Consider the following 22,194-nt stretch of genomic DNA (forward strand, 5'->3'; position numbering starts at 1 on the left):
GCAAATTATGCCAGCTTTAACTTTTTTAAAAAAATCTCATTGGCTACTCAAATGACATCACCGGTTGTCAGGCAGAGTTCTGCAGCTTTTCGTGCTACCTCATAGACTGTGCGTTTGAGAACACTGTAATGTAGCTCATGAGTCTCTCACGGCACGGTTTATTCAAATAAAGTAACTTTTTGTTCTTTGGAGAGAGATTTTACTTCAGATTGGGCTCTGGAGGGGAAATGTGGAAAGTGCATGTGGTGAATCTTTAACATACTGTTGCATATTTATGAGGCAATACGCCACAATATAGCAAGTTGTGATGAACAATACTGTTTTTATGTGGGGGTGTAAAACCAGATTAAAAACTTCCCTGAAACAGTGAGATGCAAGGAGTGAAGATCATATAGTACCAACCTTTTATTAACTTATTTGCAACCAAACAAGAACAAAAACCACCACCTAAATTTAAAACGCCACAGCCTAGAACTCCCAGTTCCAACATTCAATAGCAGGGCCTGTGTCATCACCCCATGAGAAACAGAGAACAAATGAAAGTCCCCATTTTTTCTTCTCTCATAGGTGGAAAGAATGAGCAGGCTTCAGAAATCTACCAGCTAGTCCCAATGTAAATGTCAAGTTTAGACTAAAGAAAAAAGACTGCAGAGATTGGGTATTTGTGTGTTAACCGTCTGAAAGCAATCCTGTGTATAGGGAAGTTTTTTTTTAAAAAAGTTTAATGTTTTATTACCTTTTTATGTATGTTGCAAGCTGCCTAGAGTGGCTGGGGCAACCCAGTAAGATATGTGGGGTATAAATAGTAAAATTATCATTATGGAATGGGACGTCCCTGTTTTCATCAGAGAAATGTTGGAGGGTATGGGAGTAAGTGTCATGAACTGGTAGGAGCTCAGGGGGGAGGAAGAGGAGGAAGAAGATCTCAGCCAGGGGTGCAGGTGGGACTGGATCATACAGGGGGAGGGCAAGCTGGGGATGGGGAAGGAGAGGTTGGTGTAGGAAGTACTCACAGGGTAACAGAGGATGACAAGGGGATGGGGACCAGTGCACAGGAAGCCAAACCCTTTGCCAGAGCCAGAGTTTGGAGGAACCCCATCAACATGGCAGGTCCTGAGGCATAAGAAACAGCAGGCAGGGCACTCCAGGAAGCAGGGGCAGGCCAAGGCCAAGGCCCAGTTCACTAGCTGGCCAGGTGGGGAAGAAGGCATGCGATTCCTCAGCTGGAGCAAGCTGAGAGCAGGTGAGAGTCAAATGCCTCATCAAGCCCAGATGCTACAGCCAGCAGGCACTGTATAAGAAAACAGCAGAGCTTAGGTGCCATGTCTGCTCAACTGCCATGAAGGACCTTGTCTTGTGCTCTCCTGGACCACCACAGGTTTCTACTTCGGGCTTGGATTGACCCTAGGGTTGCCAGACTCAATAGAGGGCAGGACCTCTGTGCCTTTAATTGCTCTGCTCTCTTTTGAGTCTGGAAACCTTAAAGAGAAACCAGCAGACCCTTTGCTTCGGAATTAAACAAAGGGTCTGCTGGTCTCTCTCTAAGGTTTCCAGACTCAAAAGAGAGCAGGGCAATTAAAGGCACAGTAGTCCTGTCCTCTATTGAGTCTGGCAACCCTAACTGACCCTGAACCTCGTTTCCTGACCTTCAGCCTTTGACTCTCAGACTGTGAACTTTGCAGATGCTAATTGACCCTTAGATTTTGGACTGTCTTGGTACGCTGTCTGGCTGCCAGGTTGGCCAGGGGATCAGGACAATAAGTCACACTTGCTCAGCTAGAACCTTTCACTGGATCATGTTTACATTGGACAGTCACTGTACTGAAATGGGGCCTGCCTCTCTCTTGAAGTGCTAGGCCCTAACATATGTCAACCAGGTGCCCTCCAGATGTTTTGGACTCCATCTCCCATCAGCCCCAGCCAGCTTTGATTGGTGAGGTCTAATTCAAAACATATTGTGGGTACCATGCTCATTACCAGTGTTAACAGAGTGGTGGTGCATGCTCTAGTTATCTCTCGCTTGGACTACTGCAATGCGCTCTACGTGGGGCTACCTTTGAAGGTGACCCGGAAACTACAACTAATCCAGAATGCGGCAGCTAGACTGGTGACTGGGAGCGGCCGCCGAGATCACATAACACCGGTCCTAAAAGACCTACATTGGCTCCCAGTACGTTTCCGAGCACAATTCAACGTGTTGGTGTTGACCTTTAAAGCCCTAAATGGCCTCGGTCCGGTATACCTGAAGGAGCGTCTCCACCCCCATCGTTCTGCCCGGACACTGAGGTCCAGCTCCGAGGGCCTTCTGGCGGTTCCCTCATTACGAGAAGCCAAGTTACAGGGAACCAGGCAGAGGGCCTTCTCGGTAGTGGCACCCACCCTGAGGAATGGCCTCCCACTAGAGGTCAAAGAGAACAATTACCAGACCTTTAGAAGGCATCTCAAGGCAGCCCTGTTTAGGGAAGCTTTTAATGTCTGATGGATTTCTGTATTTTAGAATTTCTGTTTTTTTGGAAGCCGCCCAGAGTGGCTGGGGGAACCCGGCCAGATGGGCAGGGTATAAATAATAAATTATTATTATTATTATTATTATTATTATTATTATTATTATTATTTATTACAGGACTTTTGAAAACTGGAGTCCACATTAGCAGATAAATCATCTACATTCAGGCATCCCCAAACTGCGGCCCTCCAGATGTTTTTGGCCTACAAATGCCATGATCCCTAGCTAAGAGGACCAGTGGTCAGGGATGATGGAAATTGTAGTCCAAAACATCTGGAGGGCCGAAGTTTGGGGATGCCTGGTCTTAACTAACAGGTTTGAAAGTATGTTGGCAATGACTAGGGGATCATATTGAAGATTTCCAGGCACTGAAGGGTAAGACTTCAGTGCTTGCATATCAGCTTGCATCATCACATGACCAGCAAAAGCCAAATAACGCAAAATAAGCAGAGATACGCTTGATTTGTACAACAGATGTGGCTCAGACATTTCAGCTTCTCTTGGTACAGCACTGTTTTTGTAAACAAATGGTCAAAGGCCTGGAAACGATGCCTTATGAGGAACGGCTTAGGGAGCTGGGTATGTTTAGCCTGGAGAAGAGAAGGTTAAGGAGTGATATGATAGCCATGTTCAAATATATAAAAGGATGTCATATGGAGGAAGGAGAAAGGTTGTTTTCTGCTGCTCCAGAGAAGCGGACACGGAGCAATGGATTCAAACTTCAAGAAAGAAGATTCCACCTAAACATTAGGAAGAACTTCCTGACAGTAAGAGCTGTTCGGCAGTGGAACTTGCTACCAAGGAGTGTGGTGGAGTCTCCTTCTTTGGAGGTCTTTAAGCAGAGGCTTGACAGCCATATGTCAAGAATGCTTTGATGGTGTTTCCTGTTTGGCAGGGGGTTGGACTGGATGGCCCTTGTGGTCTCTTCCAACTCTATGATTCTATGAAATCCCCAAATATTTTCATCTCTAAAATAACACACTATTTGTTGCGTGGCTTCTTCTTCTTGTATCCTGTGATATGCAACTCTTTCGCCCGTTAACAGTGATATTAGGTCACAAGCACTCTTGACAAGAATATTTGTAGAGCAGTGTTACATGCAGTTTTAATGAAATTGGGCGAGTAGGAAGAGAGTGAGAGGATGAGTCAACCTTCCACCTACAATACCGTTGGTATTCATCTCCTGCCCCCTCCACCCCCCAGCTTATGAAATTAGATGTGCAAACATTGTGGTATGCACACACCCTACAATAGCACACACATGCCTGTACTCTGTCGTGGGAGGTTGAATGAATGCTTGCCACCTGTATCATGAATATGACTTACCTCACCAGTTCAGATACCGTATATTCTGGCGTATAAGACGACTGGGCGTATAAGACAACCCCCAACTTTTCCAGTTAAAATATAGAGTTTGGGATATACTCGCCGTATTAATAAAACGACCCGGCGAATAAGACGACTCCCGACTTTTGAAAATATTTTCCTGGGTTAAAAAGTAGTCTTATACGCAGGAATATACTGTACTTCATGAAGGGTGGAAACTCTTGTACTGAGACATATACCATTGGCCCACTTAAGCCCACTATTATCTCTTCTGGCTATTTGCTCTTCAAGAGGCAAAGGGCTTTCTCAGGTTTGCAAACCAAGAGCCTTTACCAGGCAAGGGCCCACAGCTCAGTGGTACATTATCTGCTTTCCCTGGTTTGGTTCCTAGGTAGGAATAGGAGAAATCATTGTCTAAAGCCCCAGAGAGCCACTGCCAGTCTGTGTGGACAATAAGAACGTAAGAGCCTGCTGGATCAGGCCAATGGGCCCTAAAAGTCCAGCACCAGTGGCTAATGAGATGCCTGTGGGAAACCAGCAAGCAGGATTCGAGCACTTGAATCCTTCAAGATGAAAAGGAAATAGTTCTGCCCTGTGCTGAAGGTGTACAAGAATATGATTTTTATTCTTTTGTCTAGCTACTACTGGTGGAAAGTTTAGTAAGCTCACCTTTTTCAAAATGACCTTTTTGCTTAGGAAGCATTGGAACACAACTGCTAAACAAGCTACTGCACTCTCATAACAAAGGCAGAAGTACACCTTGAGCCTTTTGTGAAGCGTTTTCTACCTAGCAACTCTAAACATCAGGAAGTAGCCAATATCTGATTGGCTAGAATACTGGTTATCATTTCCCCTTTTCTATTTCTTAGGTTTCCATATAAAACCACAAAACAAAATGAGGAAGAAATTCTTTAATTCCAAGTTCCTTTTCCACGAAATGATGCACAAAAAGAGATCTTGAAAATGGAAGACATTTCAAGAATGAGTTAGCAGTCATTAATCCGGGGACCAAATGAATCAGGGCTGGTAGGCAGAATGAGGCATCTGCCCAGGCACTGGATTTCAGGTTTCATGAAAAAGCTTGTTTTGCTGGCATCTGTCTCAAGACAATGTTGTGTGCCTCAGGGGTTAAGTCAAACTGCTGGATTAGCAGCACCCAAATGACCTCTATGGGCTGCAAGCCTGGGCAGCATGTGTGATGTTGGGGGCTGCCCAGAAGACCACTCTCTTGACCTTGCTGATCTGGAGGTGGCGTACAATGTGCCATCTAACCACCTTAGGGGCTCTACTCCATACTTATGTAGGGTTTACTCCAGGCTTCTTCAACCTCGTCCCTCCATGTTTTGAGACAATTCCCATCATCCCTGACCACTGGTCCTGCTAGCTAGGGATCATGGGAGTTGTAGGCCAAAAACATCTGGAGGGCAGAGGTTGAGGAAGCCTGGTTTACTCCTTAGCCATGTCTTCTCCCAATGATGTCCCACAAAGCAGTGGAGCAGTTTATTTACTATTGCATTATTAATACCAAGGGGATAAGCATTGCTTCAAGTGTCAAAATACAGGGCAGCAGCTCAATCTGAAGAGAAGGCGGTGCCATTTTGGGCTTGCTCAGAGAATACACTTTTGCCCCTTGCATATTCTCATCAGCCTAAATACAGTAGACCTCAGCTACATGCAAGGTCCTGTGACATTTTATGTATCGTTTCTCCAAGTCAGGAAGAAGCCACCAAAACAGTGCTGTGGAACCAAAACCTGTTTTGAAGAAAACGCTTAAAACACTCAGAACTGTACAGCCCATAATATAAAAAAGGGAAATAATCCAAGGCAGAGGTACAGTCCAAAACGCCAATAGCTCCTGTTTTTACAGGCCCTTTGGTTATCAAGAATATTGTTGCTACAACTTGAGACAGTCAGTATCAAGAAAAGGTCCAGCATTCATTTGGTATGATGGAACTAGAGAGACTGATGAACCAGGCATGGCCTGACTGAAACAATGTAATAATTTATTATTTATACCCTATGCATCTGGCTGGGTTTTCCCAGCCACTCTGGGCAGCTCCCAACAGAATATTAAAAACACGCTAAAACATCACATTAAAAACTTCCCTAAGTAACGCTGCAACAATTTTTAAAGATTATTTTCTAAGTTCTTGCTCTGAAAGCCTCCATCTTCAGACACCAAGGGGTAGTAGCCTGAGATATGCCCTATTCTACAGTGCTCCTGGCCTGTGGAGCACCAATCCTAACTTGCGATGTAAAGTTAAAACTTATTTGCCTGGGATTTTAATTAACAGTTTAATTTTAGTACCATGATTTATTTTTTAAAAAACAAAACCCTGCTGCTTTCTCATTTCATGATGCCCGTTTACATTAATGCAATTAGTTTCTGAACAGTTTTGTGCCTGTTTTAGTGGAAGCTGCCTTGTGAATTTTTAGCAAAATTAAGAGACAGGATATAAATAAGTGCAGTGTTAATAGGAAAGTGAGCTATGACAAAGTCCTTATTTTGGCTAGTTACAGGTAGGTAGCCGTGTTGGTCTGACGCAGTCAAAAAAAAAAAAAATCCTTCCAGTAGCACCTTATAGACCAACCAAGTTTGTCATAGGTATGAGCTTTCGTGTGCATGCACACTTCTTCAGATACACTTATTTTGGCTGGTGCTCATTCCAGCACTATTTAAACCAACCCTGTGGAGAATCACAGGTAAACACTTCTCGCACAATTGCTTCTCCCTAGATCTTGACAAAAAGACAAATTGAGATGCTTTGCCTCTACTTTTATCCACCACCTTCAAAACTGTCCTTAAGACTGTAGCAAGATTTTTTTATTTTTGCTAAGTAGTATTGAGTAGCTTCATAGAAAAATAACTCAGTGGAAAAGTGATACAACATAAATCCCGTGGAAGCTGTTAATCCACAGAGAAACTCCCCCAAAGAGACTGCTTTTCGTGTAAGTAATTAGTGAGAAAAGGTCCAACTCAAGGATGCACTTCTGAGGACACCAGCGGTGACTAGAGTTGCATAAGAATAGAACAAATGAGAGCAGAGGTTTATTGGAAAGCTTTAATGATGAAAGATAACAGCTACTGTTTACAGACGGCGACCACGGCGACCGCCCTTTCTGCGAGTGCTGTCTGAAGGAATAGGGGTGACATCCTCTGTGGAGAGAAATAAGGATTTCACATTCAGAAGACTTTCTTGCATACACAGGTCCCAGAAACATCCAATGCAGAAGGCTGGTGGTCAAAATCTAACACTAAGAACCCAATTTACTGTAGGATCATAAGTCAGACTGAGAAGCTGTACTTCCAATTTACAGCAACTGTATTTTAGGATGTGAAAGTCCCAAGTTCAGACAAGTCTGCAGACGCTTTAGGACTTCCACTTTACTTAATTAAGAAGGGACGACACAACTACCAGGGAAAAACATTTCATAATACCATGGTAGTTACCAAAATGCAGCTTAGCACTAGTTTCAATTCTTTCTAACTAAAGGTCACAACTACCTGATGTTGGGACATCTCCTTGTCTAATCTGCAACATTCTGTAAACTCAGCACCTTTAGCATGTACCCCACAATCTTAAAAAGCGTTATCATGGGAAACCAAGAGGGTTTGTTTAACACGCGAGTAAGAATGGGACGTTAAGAACCAGCCATTTTCTAAATGAGAGGGCTTCCAAGGAGATGCATTCTTCAAATGCATCTTCAGCTGACAACTCACCAATGCGCCCTATCTTCATGCCAGATCGAGCCAGAGCTCTGAGGGCTGACTGGGCTCCAGGCCCAGGAGTCTTTGTTCTGCAAAGGAAAAAAATGAGGAAATATATGAAGCAGATAAGCACTTACTACTTATCTCTGATGTCTAGTCGGTCTCCACTGCATTTCTTTATATATATTGGATGGTTCTATAATAATTCATATGGAGGGAGTAAACTGGTGACAAAGACCAATATGGGACACGTAGGAAGATAAGATGGCAGTTCAACTTCAAGCTTTTGGTCTAGTGGCAAATAAGGCTCTTACTGCATTTTTTAAAAAGCCATGTCATTTTCAGCTAACTTCATAGGCTCATCTTTATGCTGGAAGTTGAAGGAAAGAGTTTAATGGAGGAATTTTATATTAACCAGCAGGGGTTTTTCTTTTCTTTTTTCAATTCAGACATTTAATCTACTGGGAATGTGGACAATACTTTTTACCAGAATGCTACAAAATTATATACATGGTAAAGTTCTCATGTGGTATTTCCCGCATAATGTAGACTGTTAAGAGGTGAATGCTGAATGCCTTAGATACTAACTAGTATCTGATTAATTACATTTTATAAGCTCTGTGTGGGAGAGAATGACACACATACCTATTTCCACCTGTAGCCCGCAACTTGATGTGAAGGGCAGTGATTCCCAGCTCCTTGCATCTCTGAGCTACATCCTGGGCAGCCAACATAGCAGCATAAGGAGAAGACTCGTCCCTGTCAGCCTTCACTTTCATGCCACCAGTTACTCGGCAGATTGTTTCCCTGAGAAAGAAGGAACAGAGAGATTATTTGAGGAACCCCAAATCTAGTCTCACTTTCACATGAGATACAAAGTTACAGGGTAAGCAGAGAAATTGTATTCTTGGCTTCTTTGCCAATTTGTTTTTAAAATATGGAAGCAACAACTTCCAAACCTTACTGCCTCTACTGTTGCCCGTAAGTCCTAGGTAAATCCTAGCAGACAAGACACAGAGCCAGCCGCACAAAGTTTAGTTGTCCTTTAAGTTTCTACTTGCAGTGGTACCTCCGGTTGTAGACGGGATCCGTTCCGGAGCTCTGGTCAGATCCCAAGGTTTCCGCAAGCGGAGGTGCCTGTTCTGCGCACACACACAGCATGGTAGAGTGCTTCTGCCATGGGGTGAAACCCGGAAATATACTTCCGGGTTTACCATGTGTGCATCCCGTAGGATACGTAACAAAAGGGGCACGTAAGTAGAAGTACCACTGTACTCCATATGCCTGAACAGCTTATAGCAGGTCATGGGGAAATGGTGGCCCTCAATTTTGTTGGATTCTAACTCCCATCAGCCCCAGCCAGGCAGCACAGCCAATGATCAAGGAGAATGGGAGTTGTAGTTCAGGAACACCTGGAGGCCCACATTGTTTCCTGAGTCCTGGCTTACAGGATTTTAAACTAAGAGGACCTTTCTGTACCAATGTGAGTGTCTCTTGACTTCTGCATTTGATCAAGGGTCTGCCTTTGATGTCCAGCACGGTATGTCCAGTAGATGCATTTAGGAGTATTGAGGCGTAAAAGTTTACCAAACTTCATAGACCAACATTTCCCCCCCATACGTCTTTCATTTTAAAAAACATGTTAAAGAAAGCAGTCACAAACAGGTGCTACTCACTTGCCAGACAGGTCAGTTACATGGACAAAAGTGTCATTGAAGGAAGCGAAGATGTGGCAGACTCCAAACACATTCTCTCCTTCAGCCACCTGTGGTCCCAGACTGATAACCTGTTCTTCCTTCTTTTCCTTGCCCTTACGAGGTGCCATTTCTGTTATAAGAAAACATAACAAATTATGGAGGATATGGAAGGCCTTAAAGTACTGTCTCTTGGGAGGGATCTACTTATAAATCTTTATTAAATTAAAATTCCAGGGCAAGGAAAGTAGTTCAGACCCAATTCACACAAGCAAGCTATTTTAATAAGCAGCTACATGGGGCCAGTTCACAGCCATTTTATGCAGCTCTCTGCACAGAAAATCCTTTCTGTATTGGTGCCAACTTTCAGTTCAGTCAGGCAGTACAGCAGCCTTCACCAACCTAGTGCCCTACAACACTCAGCATCCCCAGCCAGCAAGGTTGTGCTGTATGGGGCAGAAGGGAATAGTAGTCTAAAACATGTGATCACCAGGTTGGCAAAGGTTGTAATAGAAGCCCCTGTACATGAGGTTCCAGCTTCTAACCTGCACCTCACTCCCAGCAACATCCATTCACCCTTGCAGCATACTCTGCGGACACCTGTAATGGGTGTCAGGACTGCTAGAAAAGTTTGTGTTCCCAGGGTGGGTGGATTCAATTCAGCCACATACACAATTCAGTTGTCAGAAAATAGACTCTCATTTCTTGGAGGCTTTTAAGCAGCAGTTGGATGACCAATTGTCATGGATGCCTTAGATGAGGTTCTTGCATTGCAGTTTGGTTGGACTAGATGACCATAGGGGTCCCTTCCAACTCTACAGTTGTATATTTCTTTTTTTTTGAATGATATTTATTCATTTTTTTCCCATCACCAAATATACAGTTGTATATTTCTATGTGTGACTGGTTTCCTTCTTTATTTAATGGCAACTTAAAAAGGAAATAAGGATTAATAAAACCTTTTCCGCGATACATTAATTAACAGTTGTTTGTCACAGTAGTCAGGGAATGGCAAAACATGCTTAGGTTTCCCACTAAGGTTGCTGACAGCTAGGGTACTTAAGTCTACCATTCCTTCCTTCCGTTTAAGCTACTGCAGTCAAAATAGTGGGGCAAATATAAGCTGATTTGAACATTCTTCTAAATCCAAGGAGAAGATAAAGGACATCAATAGCACCATAGTTTACTAAGTTCACAGTCTTAATTAAGATACTCTACATGCAATATATTAATTGGCAGGAACAGCATTGTGAGACCAACAACAACCAGAATTGGGAGTTCTGGGAACACAAAACTTGTGCTAATTTGCACTGACTTTTCTTCAACATATTTTAATAATTCTCCTCATAAAACAGGGCACAGAAGCCAAATGAGTTAACATAATGGTCTCCACTTTCTTTTTAAAATTATTTCAGGCCTATTAAATTAACATCCCTTCTGTACGACTGTGCAACACTCAGCATTTCAATGAAATGTGTTGCTTCCACACTTAATTATACTAGCTAAAGGGTAAAGGTAAAGGGGCCCCTGACCATCAGGTCCAGTCATGTCAGACTTTGGGGTTGCGGCGCTCATCTTGCTCTATAGGCTGAGGGAGCCGGCGTTTGTCCGCAGACAGCTTCCGGGTCATGTGGCCAGCATGACAAAGCTGCTTCTGGCTGCTTCTTGTCTACAGACAATGCCAACAAGAAGATGGGAGTAGGGGAAATGGACCCTCAGCACAACAGCACCCACTTAAGTACTTCTAAACAATAGGGTATGTAAGAAACAGATATTTATCTTACAACAGGGAAACCCTCCAGTCACTACATTCAACTTTCATATAAGGGAGATTATAGGCAGAATATATGGAAACCTAGATGGCAGGGATTTTGCAGAGACAGGAATACAGCATGAGTAGCCAACATGGTGCCCTCCAGATGTTTTGTACAATTCCCATCAACCTCAGCTTGCATGACCATTGATAACGAGCATTAGGAGTTGGAGCACACAGTGTCTGGATGGCAGCACATTGGCTACTGCTGGAATATGGCAGCAGCTTTAGCATACTTAAAAAAATAAAGTAAACCATGTTCCTACCCCAAATGACTACAGAAGTACAGTAATCCTGAAAACTTTTCCAGGTCTGGCTGAGAATTCTCATGGCCATACAGAATATATTAATCTATGCCATTACTATGGTTTACTGTTCCCATGGTTAGAAAAGAAGTGTTAGCTGTCTCTCCTATGTACAAAGCTCAACGTGCCCCCCACCTAGAATACAAAAAATCATTCTATAATTAAGAAGTACACTGTGGTTATGATCGGTTTAAGCAAATAATCTCCAAACACTGAACAATCCAAAAAGAGCATGCACACACACAACAGAGTTTGTGTGAGGTATTCCAGTTGAAAAGAACCAAGCACATTTTACTCTTTAAAGCACAACTGATTTCCAGAAGTCAGTCCTACAGAATTGAAAGCAAACTACTGCTAAGTATGTGGGCTTTAGGATTGCAGCCTTTGAGGTGGAAACTTTAAAAATAAGGCTATTAAGGGCTGCAATCCTGCAGAGCTAGGCCGTGTACTGTATGTAACCTTGCATATGCAGACCACTCCATGATACATGGATCTCCCCCCCCCACCCAATTGTAACAGGACGGCCAGAAAACACAAATATGGTGCCAGGTAATCTCTGATCTCACAAGGCCGCAATCAGACCCAAAAAGTTCACTTCCTAGGGATGAGAGAATTTGTGAGTTGAAACAGCCTGCAGCTAGCAAATAAAGAAGCTTTTCCCACGCCAAAGCATCTCAAAAGGAAGGGAGCCAGCCTGCCTACTGGAGAGCAGACTCAGCCACAGGCCCAAGCGGCGGCCCTAGGGAAACCTCTCAGTCTCGTCCACCTTGGCCTTCATGAGAACCACAGAGGCCTACATCATGGAAAGCGACGCAAGCTACTGCTTTGCCTCTTTATAAAGAGGCGTGCAACTTAAACCAACGGCACAATCCAGCGGAAAGGCGGGCTGCGCTACGAGGCTCATTCCCCGCTTTGCCCAGCCGCGCTCATTCCCACTGCGGTGCTGCCTACTCCCGCGGACACCGGAGGCACCAGGCACACCCCTGCGCAGCCCTCCCCGTGCAGCCGGCGGAGGAGAGGCCAGGGAAACCGCGGGCAAATTCGGGGAGAGCCGGGTCCCCAAGGATGGGGGTGGATGGAAGTGGCCCCCTTCCCTCTACACTTACTCGCACGTCTCCGCAGGCAGCAACCAACACCGGAAAGGAAGAGGCGGGCGTCGCGGGGGTCAGAGATCACCTCGCTTCACCCGGAAGCGATACCGCAGACAAAGGCGGATCACTTCCTCGAAAAATAATCCGGCTTAATCTTTAAATACACACACGCGCACACATGAAATTTGATCGATTAGGGAAGCGATGTAAGATATGGAGCAAAAAAGGAAAAAGAAAAAAAGGCAGGAGTCAGAATGACCTATTCAAAAATGGCGGCGAGGGGGGCAGTGATGGAAACCCTCACTAAAGATGGCGGAGACTAAAGGGCTGTTCCTCAAGATGTCGGGTGTCGGCGCTGACGTCATCGCGTTCCACCCTTCTGCTCCCCAGCCACACACACAAAGCGAGTGTCCGTGGCGAAGATGGAGGCTGCGGGGAAGGAAAGCGGGAGTTCCGCCGTGCTGCGCAGAGGGCTGCTGCTTAACCTAGAACTGGCGCATTTACATAAACCTCAACATATTTGGAAAGCGCACTCAAATCGTTCACTGATCCCTCGCTGTGCGCGAGCGCAGCTAATGGACCTGCTGGAGAGAGCTGCTTCCTCTGCGCCGGCCTTTCGCCACGAGGAGAGGACCGCGATTGCTCTCCCTTGGTTCAAAGGAAACGCGCCTTGCTTTTGACGCTGGGATGTGGCCGCCCCGTTTTCCCAGTCCCGAAATGTGCTGGCTCAGCAAGTGTTTTGTCTGTGCCGAAACCCAGTCCTGAGTTTCTCTGCCCATCGGATGAAGTGCTTCCGCCGAGGGGTGCTTAGGTGTCTTAGAAAAATGGTTGCGGCAATTACAGTGGAAATGCTGTAACTGCAACCGGGGGTCCCATTTCTGCAATAACCAAAGTGGCTTCCCCAGAAGGTGGGAAATCTGTCTCTATTCAGAGCTCAGAGCTGCTCCTTTCCTACCTCTGTTAGCAGCATTTATTATTTGCAAAAGTGCTTATATGATGGAGGTCAGAGGGTAGGGTACATATTAAAAAAGTGAAAATCTGGACACAAAAGATGTTGAACTTTTTTTGGGTTGTGTGTCAAAAAGCTGTAGAACCGTTGAGAATATCTGTACTTGGCCCTGCAACCTTTTCTGAGATGAAGGCCATTTTGGCTAGTGGTGGATTATCATACTGACAGAGCAATCCATATCCCTTTTACGCTGTGGTGCTGGTGGTGGGGATGTTGGGCTGGATGGAAGTGTCCCTCAGGTGCAGATCTCCCTTGTCTGCCTGCCAAGAAATGGGGGCTTTCCAGAGGTGGGTCGGAAGGTTCTCTGGATCTTTTGGAATGTGAGTTGACCATGCTGCCATCATGTGGCAGTGTTGAGTGAGCTGGGCCCTGTCTCTGCCTGCACCCTTCACCTGGGATGCTCAGCAGAGCTGTGAAAGTGACAGTGACCCTGCTGCTCTGTAAAGCCCTACCATGTTGGGTGGGTGGAAGTGTTAGGATTGCTCCAAAGGAAGGGCCTGTGGTTTTCCTAATATGGTGCTGACACAGTCTATTCATTTCCTTCCTGAAAATTACCAGTTACAGCAGAACCTTTAGCCCTCTGGATGTTGATGTACATGCCAGTGGCCATGCTTGCTGGGGCTGATGAAAGTTGTAGCTCAACATCATCTGAAGAACAAAAGTTTCCCATAGCTGAGTTAAAGGAATGACCTAACCCAGGCATAGGGAACCTTGGCTCTCCAGATGTTTTGGAACTACAACTCCCACGATCCCTGACCACTGGCCCTGTTAGCTAGGGATCATGGGAGCTGTAGTTCCAAAACAGCTGGAGAGCCAAGGTTGCCTATACCTGATCTAACCTAAAGCATGTGGGCTGTATCCAACTCAGCGCTTCTCAGACCTATTAAAATTAATGCATGTGACTTGATTTAGGTTTTTTTAATTTCAAGAGGTCTACCCTGTGTGGAAATGTGTTGGATGCAACCCTGTGATTTTCATAATACCACTGGTTTGACAATTGTGCAGATGCTGAAAGACAGACAAAAAAACAAAAAGAAAAAAATATTTAATATGTATTTGTATTTGTTGCAGAAGCAAAACATGGTTAAAAATAGTATTGCCCAAAACTGCACTAGTTTTGATTGGTTGCATTTTGCTGTTTCCACATGTGTGGTTTTCATTTTTGATGCATTTTGTCAGCTATCCTGTGTACATTGCTTCCATTGCATACAATACAGCTAACTTGCAAGTGTTATTTGGATCAGTCATGGTTTGTCAGCTGTGTATAGGATTCATAGGATAGAGTTAGCTGTGTCAATGAAGCAGTGTTTGCTTCTGTGCAATATACATGATGTAAATGCTAATTTGTAGTTGCTGATGAAACGTAATTAATAACTAAGCAGAATTTTAAGCATGATTATGGCTAACCCCACCTCCTCTGCTTGCACCCCTGCTCATAGCATTACTGGTTATGAGCTCACATGGCTTGTTTCCATCATTGTCAGGTGGAAAGTGCCGTCTGTGCCAAAATGAAACACAAGGCTGTGATTATTAAAATATGAGTTGTGTATGTGCTTTGATCTGTAGGAGGGGATTTCCTCTGAGACCCCCAGCAATTTTCCAAGTGGTCTGCTGGTGGTGGGGTAGGGAATTGAGGACTGCTGGTCTGGGCATATGTGAAATTACACAGGTCCTGTCTGCAGGCTCATAACAAAAGGGAACAAAATTAGAGAAAGAAAATGTTTCACGTGCTGGGGGAGGCTAAAAGAAATCTTCAAAAGTTGCAGTTAAAAAAACACAACCCACGGTTATATAACAATTAGCCTAAAATTGGAAAAAGAAGAGAATCAAGTGGAACATCATCAAGAGAGAAACACATGATAAAGTAAGTATATTTTAAATAATTTATTAAACAGAGACAAGGAGGGAGCCAACCTCTTCATCTCTTCCTAAAGCTCCCACTTGGGACATGCACCAGGCTTGCAAAAGTGGTGTTTATGTGTGTGTGTGTACATAAAAGCAGATCATTTTTTTGTTCTGTGTGTGTGCACACTTGCACATATACACTTTCTTTTGATCTTAGAAGCTGGCTTCAATTACATTGAATTATAATTCTGTCCCCATTGTACAGGCTGCAACATGGATGGGGAACGTGTTCTCTCTCTCCCTATGCTGTTGGACTATAAGCATGGCTGCATGCAAGTGGTCAGGGATGTTGGGAGTTGTGCAACAAAATCTGGATGGCCACAGGCTCTTTACCCTTGTGCTTCGTACAACACACATTTAGTTATGTTGCCTTTGCCCCACCCCCAGCCTGCCGCCACTCATGTGAATAAAACATCCCCAGCGAGCAGCCTAAATATACCCGGCTGAAAGTATAGGCCTGGAATCATGATTCCGCTGAAGTCAATGAAAGATTTATTAAGCACTTCAGTAGCACCGTGATGGCAAGCAAGGCAATCCATCCATCACTACCGCCCCTCAAAATCATATCCGTCATAGATGAGGCAGCTCATGGAATCTGAAGGTGTTTTGAAATCCCTCAAGTGGAAGAAGCAGAACAAGCAGGACTCCTGGCCAAGAAGTAAATGTGCTGCAGCAGAAATCTGCAACGAGTTCCAATCTCTTTATTACCCTTTTCCTGTAAAGGAACTCGGGCAACATTTTACATATCATTCATCTTTCAAGGAGGCTTGCCGGATGATTATTGCAACAGGATGGGCTCTGCCACCTCTCATTCATCTGGAACGAATCTCCATCCGTTTGCATCGATTGAGAGAGAGAAAGAGAGAGATTTGCCATATATTTCAAAGGGACCTTTCAAATATCACTCCGGAGCCTGACGCTTCCTTCACATTAAGGTTTGTCACAGCTTGATGGTCCTGGAAGGATTTACACAGGGGAGTGGGAGGCCACGTTGCTGTAAGAAATCATTGATTGGTAATCATGAATGGGCAATCGTCCATTCCCTACTTCTCTGATGATGATGATGATGATGATGTAGCTATACTTTCAGCAGCCTGACTGTCATTTCATTTGGGGATCGGGGGCTGAGAAGAAACACAGTCAGGGAATTAAAACAAACAAAAAGCACTGCTGGGAATAAAAGCACATAGCATAAATGCAGGGCTGAATCTTCTTGTAACGTAAGAGTAGCCACCCATACATTCATTCCTAGCGGAATTGGATTCATTATTTAAATAGTTTAATATAAGTAATTTCTTCTTTGTGTAAGCTTAATTCCAGATCCTGTTCTACTGTTGCAAAGGATTGCTGCAGATACCTTTCACGTTTTGGGATTGTGGTGGGAGTTTCAGGGCTGGTTCTGATATTGGGAGTGCTGTAGCTGGCCTCCTTGCAGCCTGTCCTATTCATGTTTACCTAACAGTAGGCATGGCTCATGTCACCACCACTACCCAAAAAGTAATTTTGCTCTGGCTCCTGAAGACTACTGATTTGGGTGGCAGCAGCAAAAACGGAAAGTAAATAAAAGTACTGTACACAAAGCTCTGGCATGGGTGGAGCCCTGTGACCTGTTGGGGCTGTCATCAGATCAATCGTCGTATGAGTGGAGAGGGGGTGAGAATCCTCCTCCTTAGCTGATCTGCATGGATTAGTTTAGGAAATGGGTCCTGTGAATGTTCTCTGGCATGCAATCCCCAGAGGGTTGACTACGGATCAGGCCCCAAAAGGTCAGCCACTCTTGCTTTATGATAATTGTACAGTGGTACCTTGGGTTATGGGGACGCGGGTGGCGCTGTGGGTTAAACCACTGAGCCTAGGACTTGCCGATCAGAAGGTCGGCGGTTCGAATCCCCGTGACGGGTTGAGCTCCCATTGCTCGGTCCCAACTCCTGCCAACCTAGCAGTTCAAAAGTCCGTCAAAATGCAAGTAGATAAATAGGTACCGCTACAGTGGGAAGGTAAACGGCATTTCTGTGTGCTGCTCTGGTTTGCCAGAAGCAGCTTTGTCATGCTGGCCACATGACCTGGAAGCTGTATGCCAGCTCCCTCGGCCAATAATGTGAGATGAGCGCCGCAACCCCAGAGTCGGTTACAACTGGACCTAATGGTCAGGGGTCCCTTTACCTTTACCTTTACCTTGGGTTATAAACGCTTCAGGTTACAGACTCCACTAACCCGAAAGTAGTACCTCAGGTTAAAAACTTTGCTTCAGGATGAGAACAGAAATTGCGTGGCAGCAGGAGGCCCCATTAGCTAAAGTGGTACCTTAGGTTAAGAACCGTTTCAGGTTAAGAACGGACCTCCAGAACAAATTAAGTTCTTAACCCGAGGTACCACTGTAGTTGTGTTCACTCAGACTTGCTCCCAGGTAGTTTTGTACACTTAGTCGCCTGCTCAAAGAACCTAGGGGGGTACATAAAAAGCAGAGGAAGCTGTGTTGGTTAGTAGGCGTGGGGAACCAAAATTCATAGTTTAACCTTATGAAGATCAGAGTGCTCAGCACGCTAAAGGTCTTACCTCCAGGATCACAGGCAGCATGCCTATGACTACCAGTTGCAGGGGAACAACAGCGGCAGGAGAAGGCTATTTTGCCCATGCCTGGTATGTGGGATTTGCATCAGCATGTGGCTTCCTACCGTGAGAAACAGGATGCTCAGCTAGAAAGGCCCTTGGCTTGATCCAGGTTCTTGATCAGGTGACGTTTTGCGATATTTGTGGAATCCTCTGTGTGGCATCCTGAGATGGATTTAAAATCTGTTTCAAAGAAGCGGGATAGTTTTAGTTGTGCTTCAAAATAAGTGGAACAGCACTGGATCAACCACTTGGAGCATTGGGCCAACCAACAAGGGAGCCACGGGACAAAACTGACATGCTGGAGGTGGAATTGGGGGGCCTGGCCTGGCTGGCATGGGAGGGCTTCACTGCATGCCTCAAAGCTGGCAGCTTTGTAGTGGTTGATGTCAGCTGGGTGCTGAAAGAGTTGCACATTTAAATAACGTGCTAACAAAACAAAAACAAAAAACCCAACAACCAACACCTTTGTCTTTTCACACTTAAAAGTCGTCTAAGCAATAGTATTTGCTTCTAACCTTTCCCAGTGGTGCATGTCTCTTTGTGATAAAAGACACTTCTATTAAAGACAGAATAGGAATGTAATGCAATTAAAATCAAATGAAGTCCCTGTGAGACGACTTCATAACACAGCAATGGCCTTCTTGTGAAAATTTATCTACAGTGGAGTATAAAGGGGTCTTAAAGAATAATGAAACTGTATGTGGGGATTTTAATGTACGTAATAATTCCCTGAAACATTTTCTCTTAAAAGATCTAATTGGTGGCGATTTTAATCCACATCACTCTCTGTAGGGACATAAGGCTATTGCTGTGAATGGCATAGACTTTGCGGAGAGAATGACAGAACTGGGACTGCCATTTTATTTCTTCCTTAAGCAGGTCACCGCAGGGAAATTTCCTTGCATCTTACTCAACAGAGTAAGATTTGTTAAATGTGCACCTCAGAGCTTAAGGACTATTTCCTGGCCTGAGATGTCCTTGGTTAAAGAAAGAGTGGACGTAGTCAGATTCAGTGTTTGAGAAAGTTCTGGATTTTGAATTGATCCAATGGTTTTGGGGGTGGACAGGAAGGCAATACTTGAAGGCCCTAACAAAGGCTGACTTTGCTGGGATCTGAGGGAGCTCAGAACTTTATGGAGCTACTTGATAATTTAAGAGTTTGGGAGAAAAAAGATCATATGTGTTTTGTCCTTATTATAAGGAACTCCAGTTCCCCCTGCCTAAGGCATCAATGAAGATGGATGTAACCATATTCGCTTTTGTCAGGTTATGAGTTTAAATAAAAACCTGAAACTAAAAGGTGGATGGTGCTGTTTTCTATTCTCCCGCTAGAGGGTGCTTGAGATATTGTTGGATGACCACACAAACAAACATCTCAAAGTTCCTATGAAGCGAACAACAGAAAGGGAGCAATTGCAATGAGAAGCTACAGATCTGGAATTTGTTAGCAAATGTGACCTTATATATCTCATGGATTCAGTAAGGGATGTGGGTAGTTCTCTCAGCTACGGTATATACAGTAATTGTGTTCCATTTAGTATTCTTGTAATGGGTTTGTTTTGAACTGTACCGTAGTTCATGTTTCACATCCCAGCTATTAGAATATAGCCATTTGTGTGAGCTACCGGTAGGTTTATTCTTAAGTGTATCTCTTACCTTGCTGGTAAATGTCCATTGAGATGAATTAAAGAAAAAAGCTCTGTCATAGAAGCTCATCGGATATTTTATAGTCTCAGTGGAAGTTTAATACTTTTAAACTGGAAATGGTGGGAATTTAATATGGGGCTTTTTTTTTTACACCCAAAGTGTGCTCTGTTGCTGAGCTATGAACAGTCTACCCAAGGATTATTTTAAAATCCCTGGAATAAAATGAAAGCAAATGGTTCCCCTACTTACTGCCAAACAGTATTGTTCAGTCCAGGTGACAGCCACTCACATTGCCAGCACAGGACTCAGATACAAAAATGAAAGTGTGTAGGGCAAAGAGAAGGATGTGCCTCGTACAGTACAGTGAGCTCCACATCCCATGGTTAAAAAACCTTTATAGAGACTGGTCTGGTAAGGTCAAAACAAAATTTAAAAAATCCTTCCAGTAGCACCTGTCAAGTTTTCCCTTTTCTCGCGAGGAAGCCTAATCAGCATAAGGGAATTTCCCTTAAAAAAAGGGAGAACTTGACAGCTATGCCTTAGAGACCAACTAAGTTTGTCATAGGTATGAGCTTTCGTGTGCATGCACACTTCTTCAGATATACACTGGTAAGGTGTTAGACTGGAGCTTGACCTAGGACACTGGATTCAAGCCCCAGATCAACTTTGCAATCTAATGAGAAGGCCTTAGGCAAGCTTCTCCCATTCAATTTCATTTCTTCACTAGCAACATGAGAATAACAGCAGAACATCTGATGGCTGTGATAAGGACAATAAAGGTCCCATAATGACCCAACCCCTAAATGTCAACTATAGGGAGTCCGTTAAGAAGTGATTTTAATTTTTCTATTTAAATCCTCGTTATTTTCACACTGCCTTTTGTACTTTGTTATGCTTTGTGTTGATCTGTATTACTGTATGTGTTGATGCTGGTCTGCGACCGTATTAATAAATTCATTCATTCATTCAATAAAGGAAGAAAGGACCATTAATGCAATGAATTAACCAAAAGGTGCTATGAAAGTGAGAGATTAAAAATAAATATTGACACATTTTAGGGCTGACACAATATACTAGCCAACTTGTCCCCATCTTGCTATTGCTGTAGGCTTTTGCTCATGGAGTGGGGAGAGGCAATTGTGCCCATAACTTCAGACAGAAAAATATATGTGGCTAGTCCTGCTAATCAGCAAGCTGGACTTTGGTATGGCGGACCCCATTCCGTGTGGAGCTCTCTCTAGATTTCTATCTGTGCCTCTACATTTCAAAGGAACCTAAATCATTATATTAGCCGGGCATTTATTAAGAGGACCCACTGTTGGTTTTCCTGTTCCTTTCCTGTCCTCTATCATTTCCTTGTGGTACTAGTAGTGGGAAGGTACTGTATATAATTACAGGCACCAACTCAATTACAGCTATGAGCCCTTGGCTACACACACACACCCCCCATACTTTTTAAAGCACATTCTCCTCCACAAATAATCATGGGAACTATAATTTGTTAAAGGTCCTGGGAATTATTGCTCTGTGAGGTTAAACTACAGTCCCCAGGATTCTTTGGGTGGGTGTGTAAAATGTGCTTTCATTGTCTGGTTTGTAGACGGTCCTTCAGTGTGCAAACATGCTACAGCTATAAAAATCTGGGTGGTTATGATCCTGTTCTGCAGGGAATCTTATTATTAATGTATTGCATGCGTATCTCAAGGAGCTTGAGGTGGCAAACATGGTTCTCCTATTCCTCATTTAATCCCCACAATAAACCCTGTGAGGTAAGTTAGGCCGGGAGGCAGTGACTGGTCCTAGCCCAAAACTCTGACCAACCGCTACACTACACTGGCTCTCATTCCAATGCTGGAATGTAAAGAGAATACTAGCACTGCTTTTTCTTAAAGAATAAATAGGCCCCTCACCATTATGGACGCCAGGAGAAAAGTTGCCTGAAAATGCCTAGTCAAGGCTCAGAAAATAACACAGCTTTGCTATTTGCCCACACTTCTCTTATCTGCTGTCTCTGAAATGAATTTTGCAAGGGAGAACTGTATTCACTTTCTGTTTCTGCTCCTCTGTAGCAAGGCTTTTCTCTGATGTCTTGATTCCTCAGCCCCCAGCCCTTCCCTTTTAAAGACCGTAGGAAGCTGTTTTATACCAAGTCAGACCATAAGCCCATTATGTTTTTATTTTTCATTTAGTATTCATTACGCCGCTTGATTGTGGGGGGACGACCTCAAAACACTTTACAAAACAGATAGGACAGTTAGATGATTATCACAAGAAAAGTTTTCAACAATATTTTAAAGCATACAGAAAGTGAAAGCAGTAGACTAAAACCAATTAAAACTCAGCACCAGCTTTCTAAGCGTCTAGGAAGGCTTGTCTAAGCAGGAATGTTTTTAGCAGGCACCTCAAAGTGAAGGTGTCTTTCTGATCTCCATAGTTCAGTATTGTCTACAGTACACTGACTGGCAGCAGCTCTCCAGGGTTTAAGGCCCATTAGCTAGAATCTAATGGGCACATAACTACATTTTCTTAGTAAATTTGTAAAAAAGAAGAACCACCTTATTCTAGGACAGGCGTAG

At 44.0% G+C, this 22,194-nt stretch overlaps 1 protein-coding gene across 1 annotated transcript; it reads right to left on the reverse strand.

The window, feature by feature from the left end:
- Positions 1-6,880: 6,880 nt before the first annotated feature.
- Positions 6,881-12,496, reverse strand: RPS14 (ribosomal protein S14). The gene is made up of 5 exons (XM_035105667.3): positions 12,460-12,496; positions 9,218-9,368; positions 8,187-8,348; positions 7,554-7,630; positions 6,881-6,989 (listed from the first exon to the last, which is right to left on the reverse strand). The coding sequence occupies exons 2-5, from the start codon at positions 9,364-9,366 to the stop codon at positions 6,922-6,924; spliced, it is 456 nt and encodes a 151-aa protein (XP_034961558.1). The 5' UTR covers positions 9,367-9,368; positions 12,460-12,496; the 3' UTR covers positions 6,881-6,921.
- Between the last annotated feature and the right edge of the window lie 9,698 nt (positions 12,497-22,194).

The sequence above is a fragment of the Zootoca vivipara genome, chromosome 2, assembly GCF_965207765.1.
Source record: "Zootoca vivipara chromosome 2, rZooViv2.hap1.1, whole genome shotgun sequence".
NCBI classification, from domain to species: Eukaryota; Metazoa; Chordata; class Lepidosauria; order Squamata; family Lacertidae; genus Zootoca; species Zootoca vivipara.

Excerpts from the sequence above, each read along its gene's own strand:
- RPS14 (XM_035105667.3), bottom strand. The coding sequence starts at position 9,366 with ATGGCACCTCGTAAGGGCAAGGAAAAGAAGGAAGAACAGGTTATCAGT. Across the intron at positions 7,631-8,186 it reads CGGGCTACAGGTGGAAATAG|AACAAAGACTCCTGGGCCTG; the intron begins GTATGTGTGTCA and ends TTTCCTTTGCAG. Across the intron at positions 6,990-7,553 it reads CATGAAGATAGGGCGCATTG|AGGATGTCACCCCTATTCCT; the intron begins GTGAGTTGTCAG and ends TTCTCTCCACAG.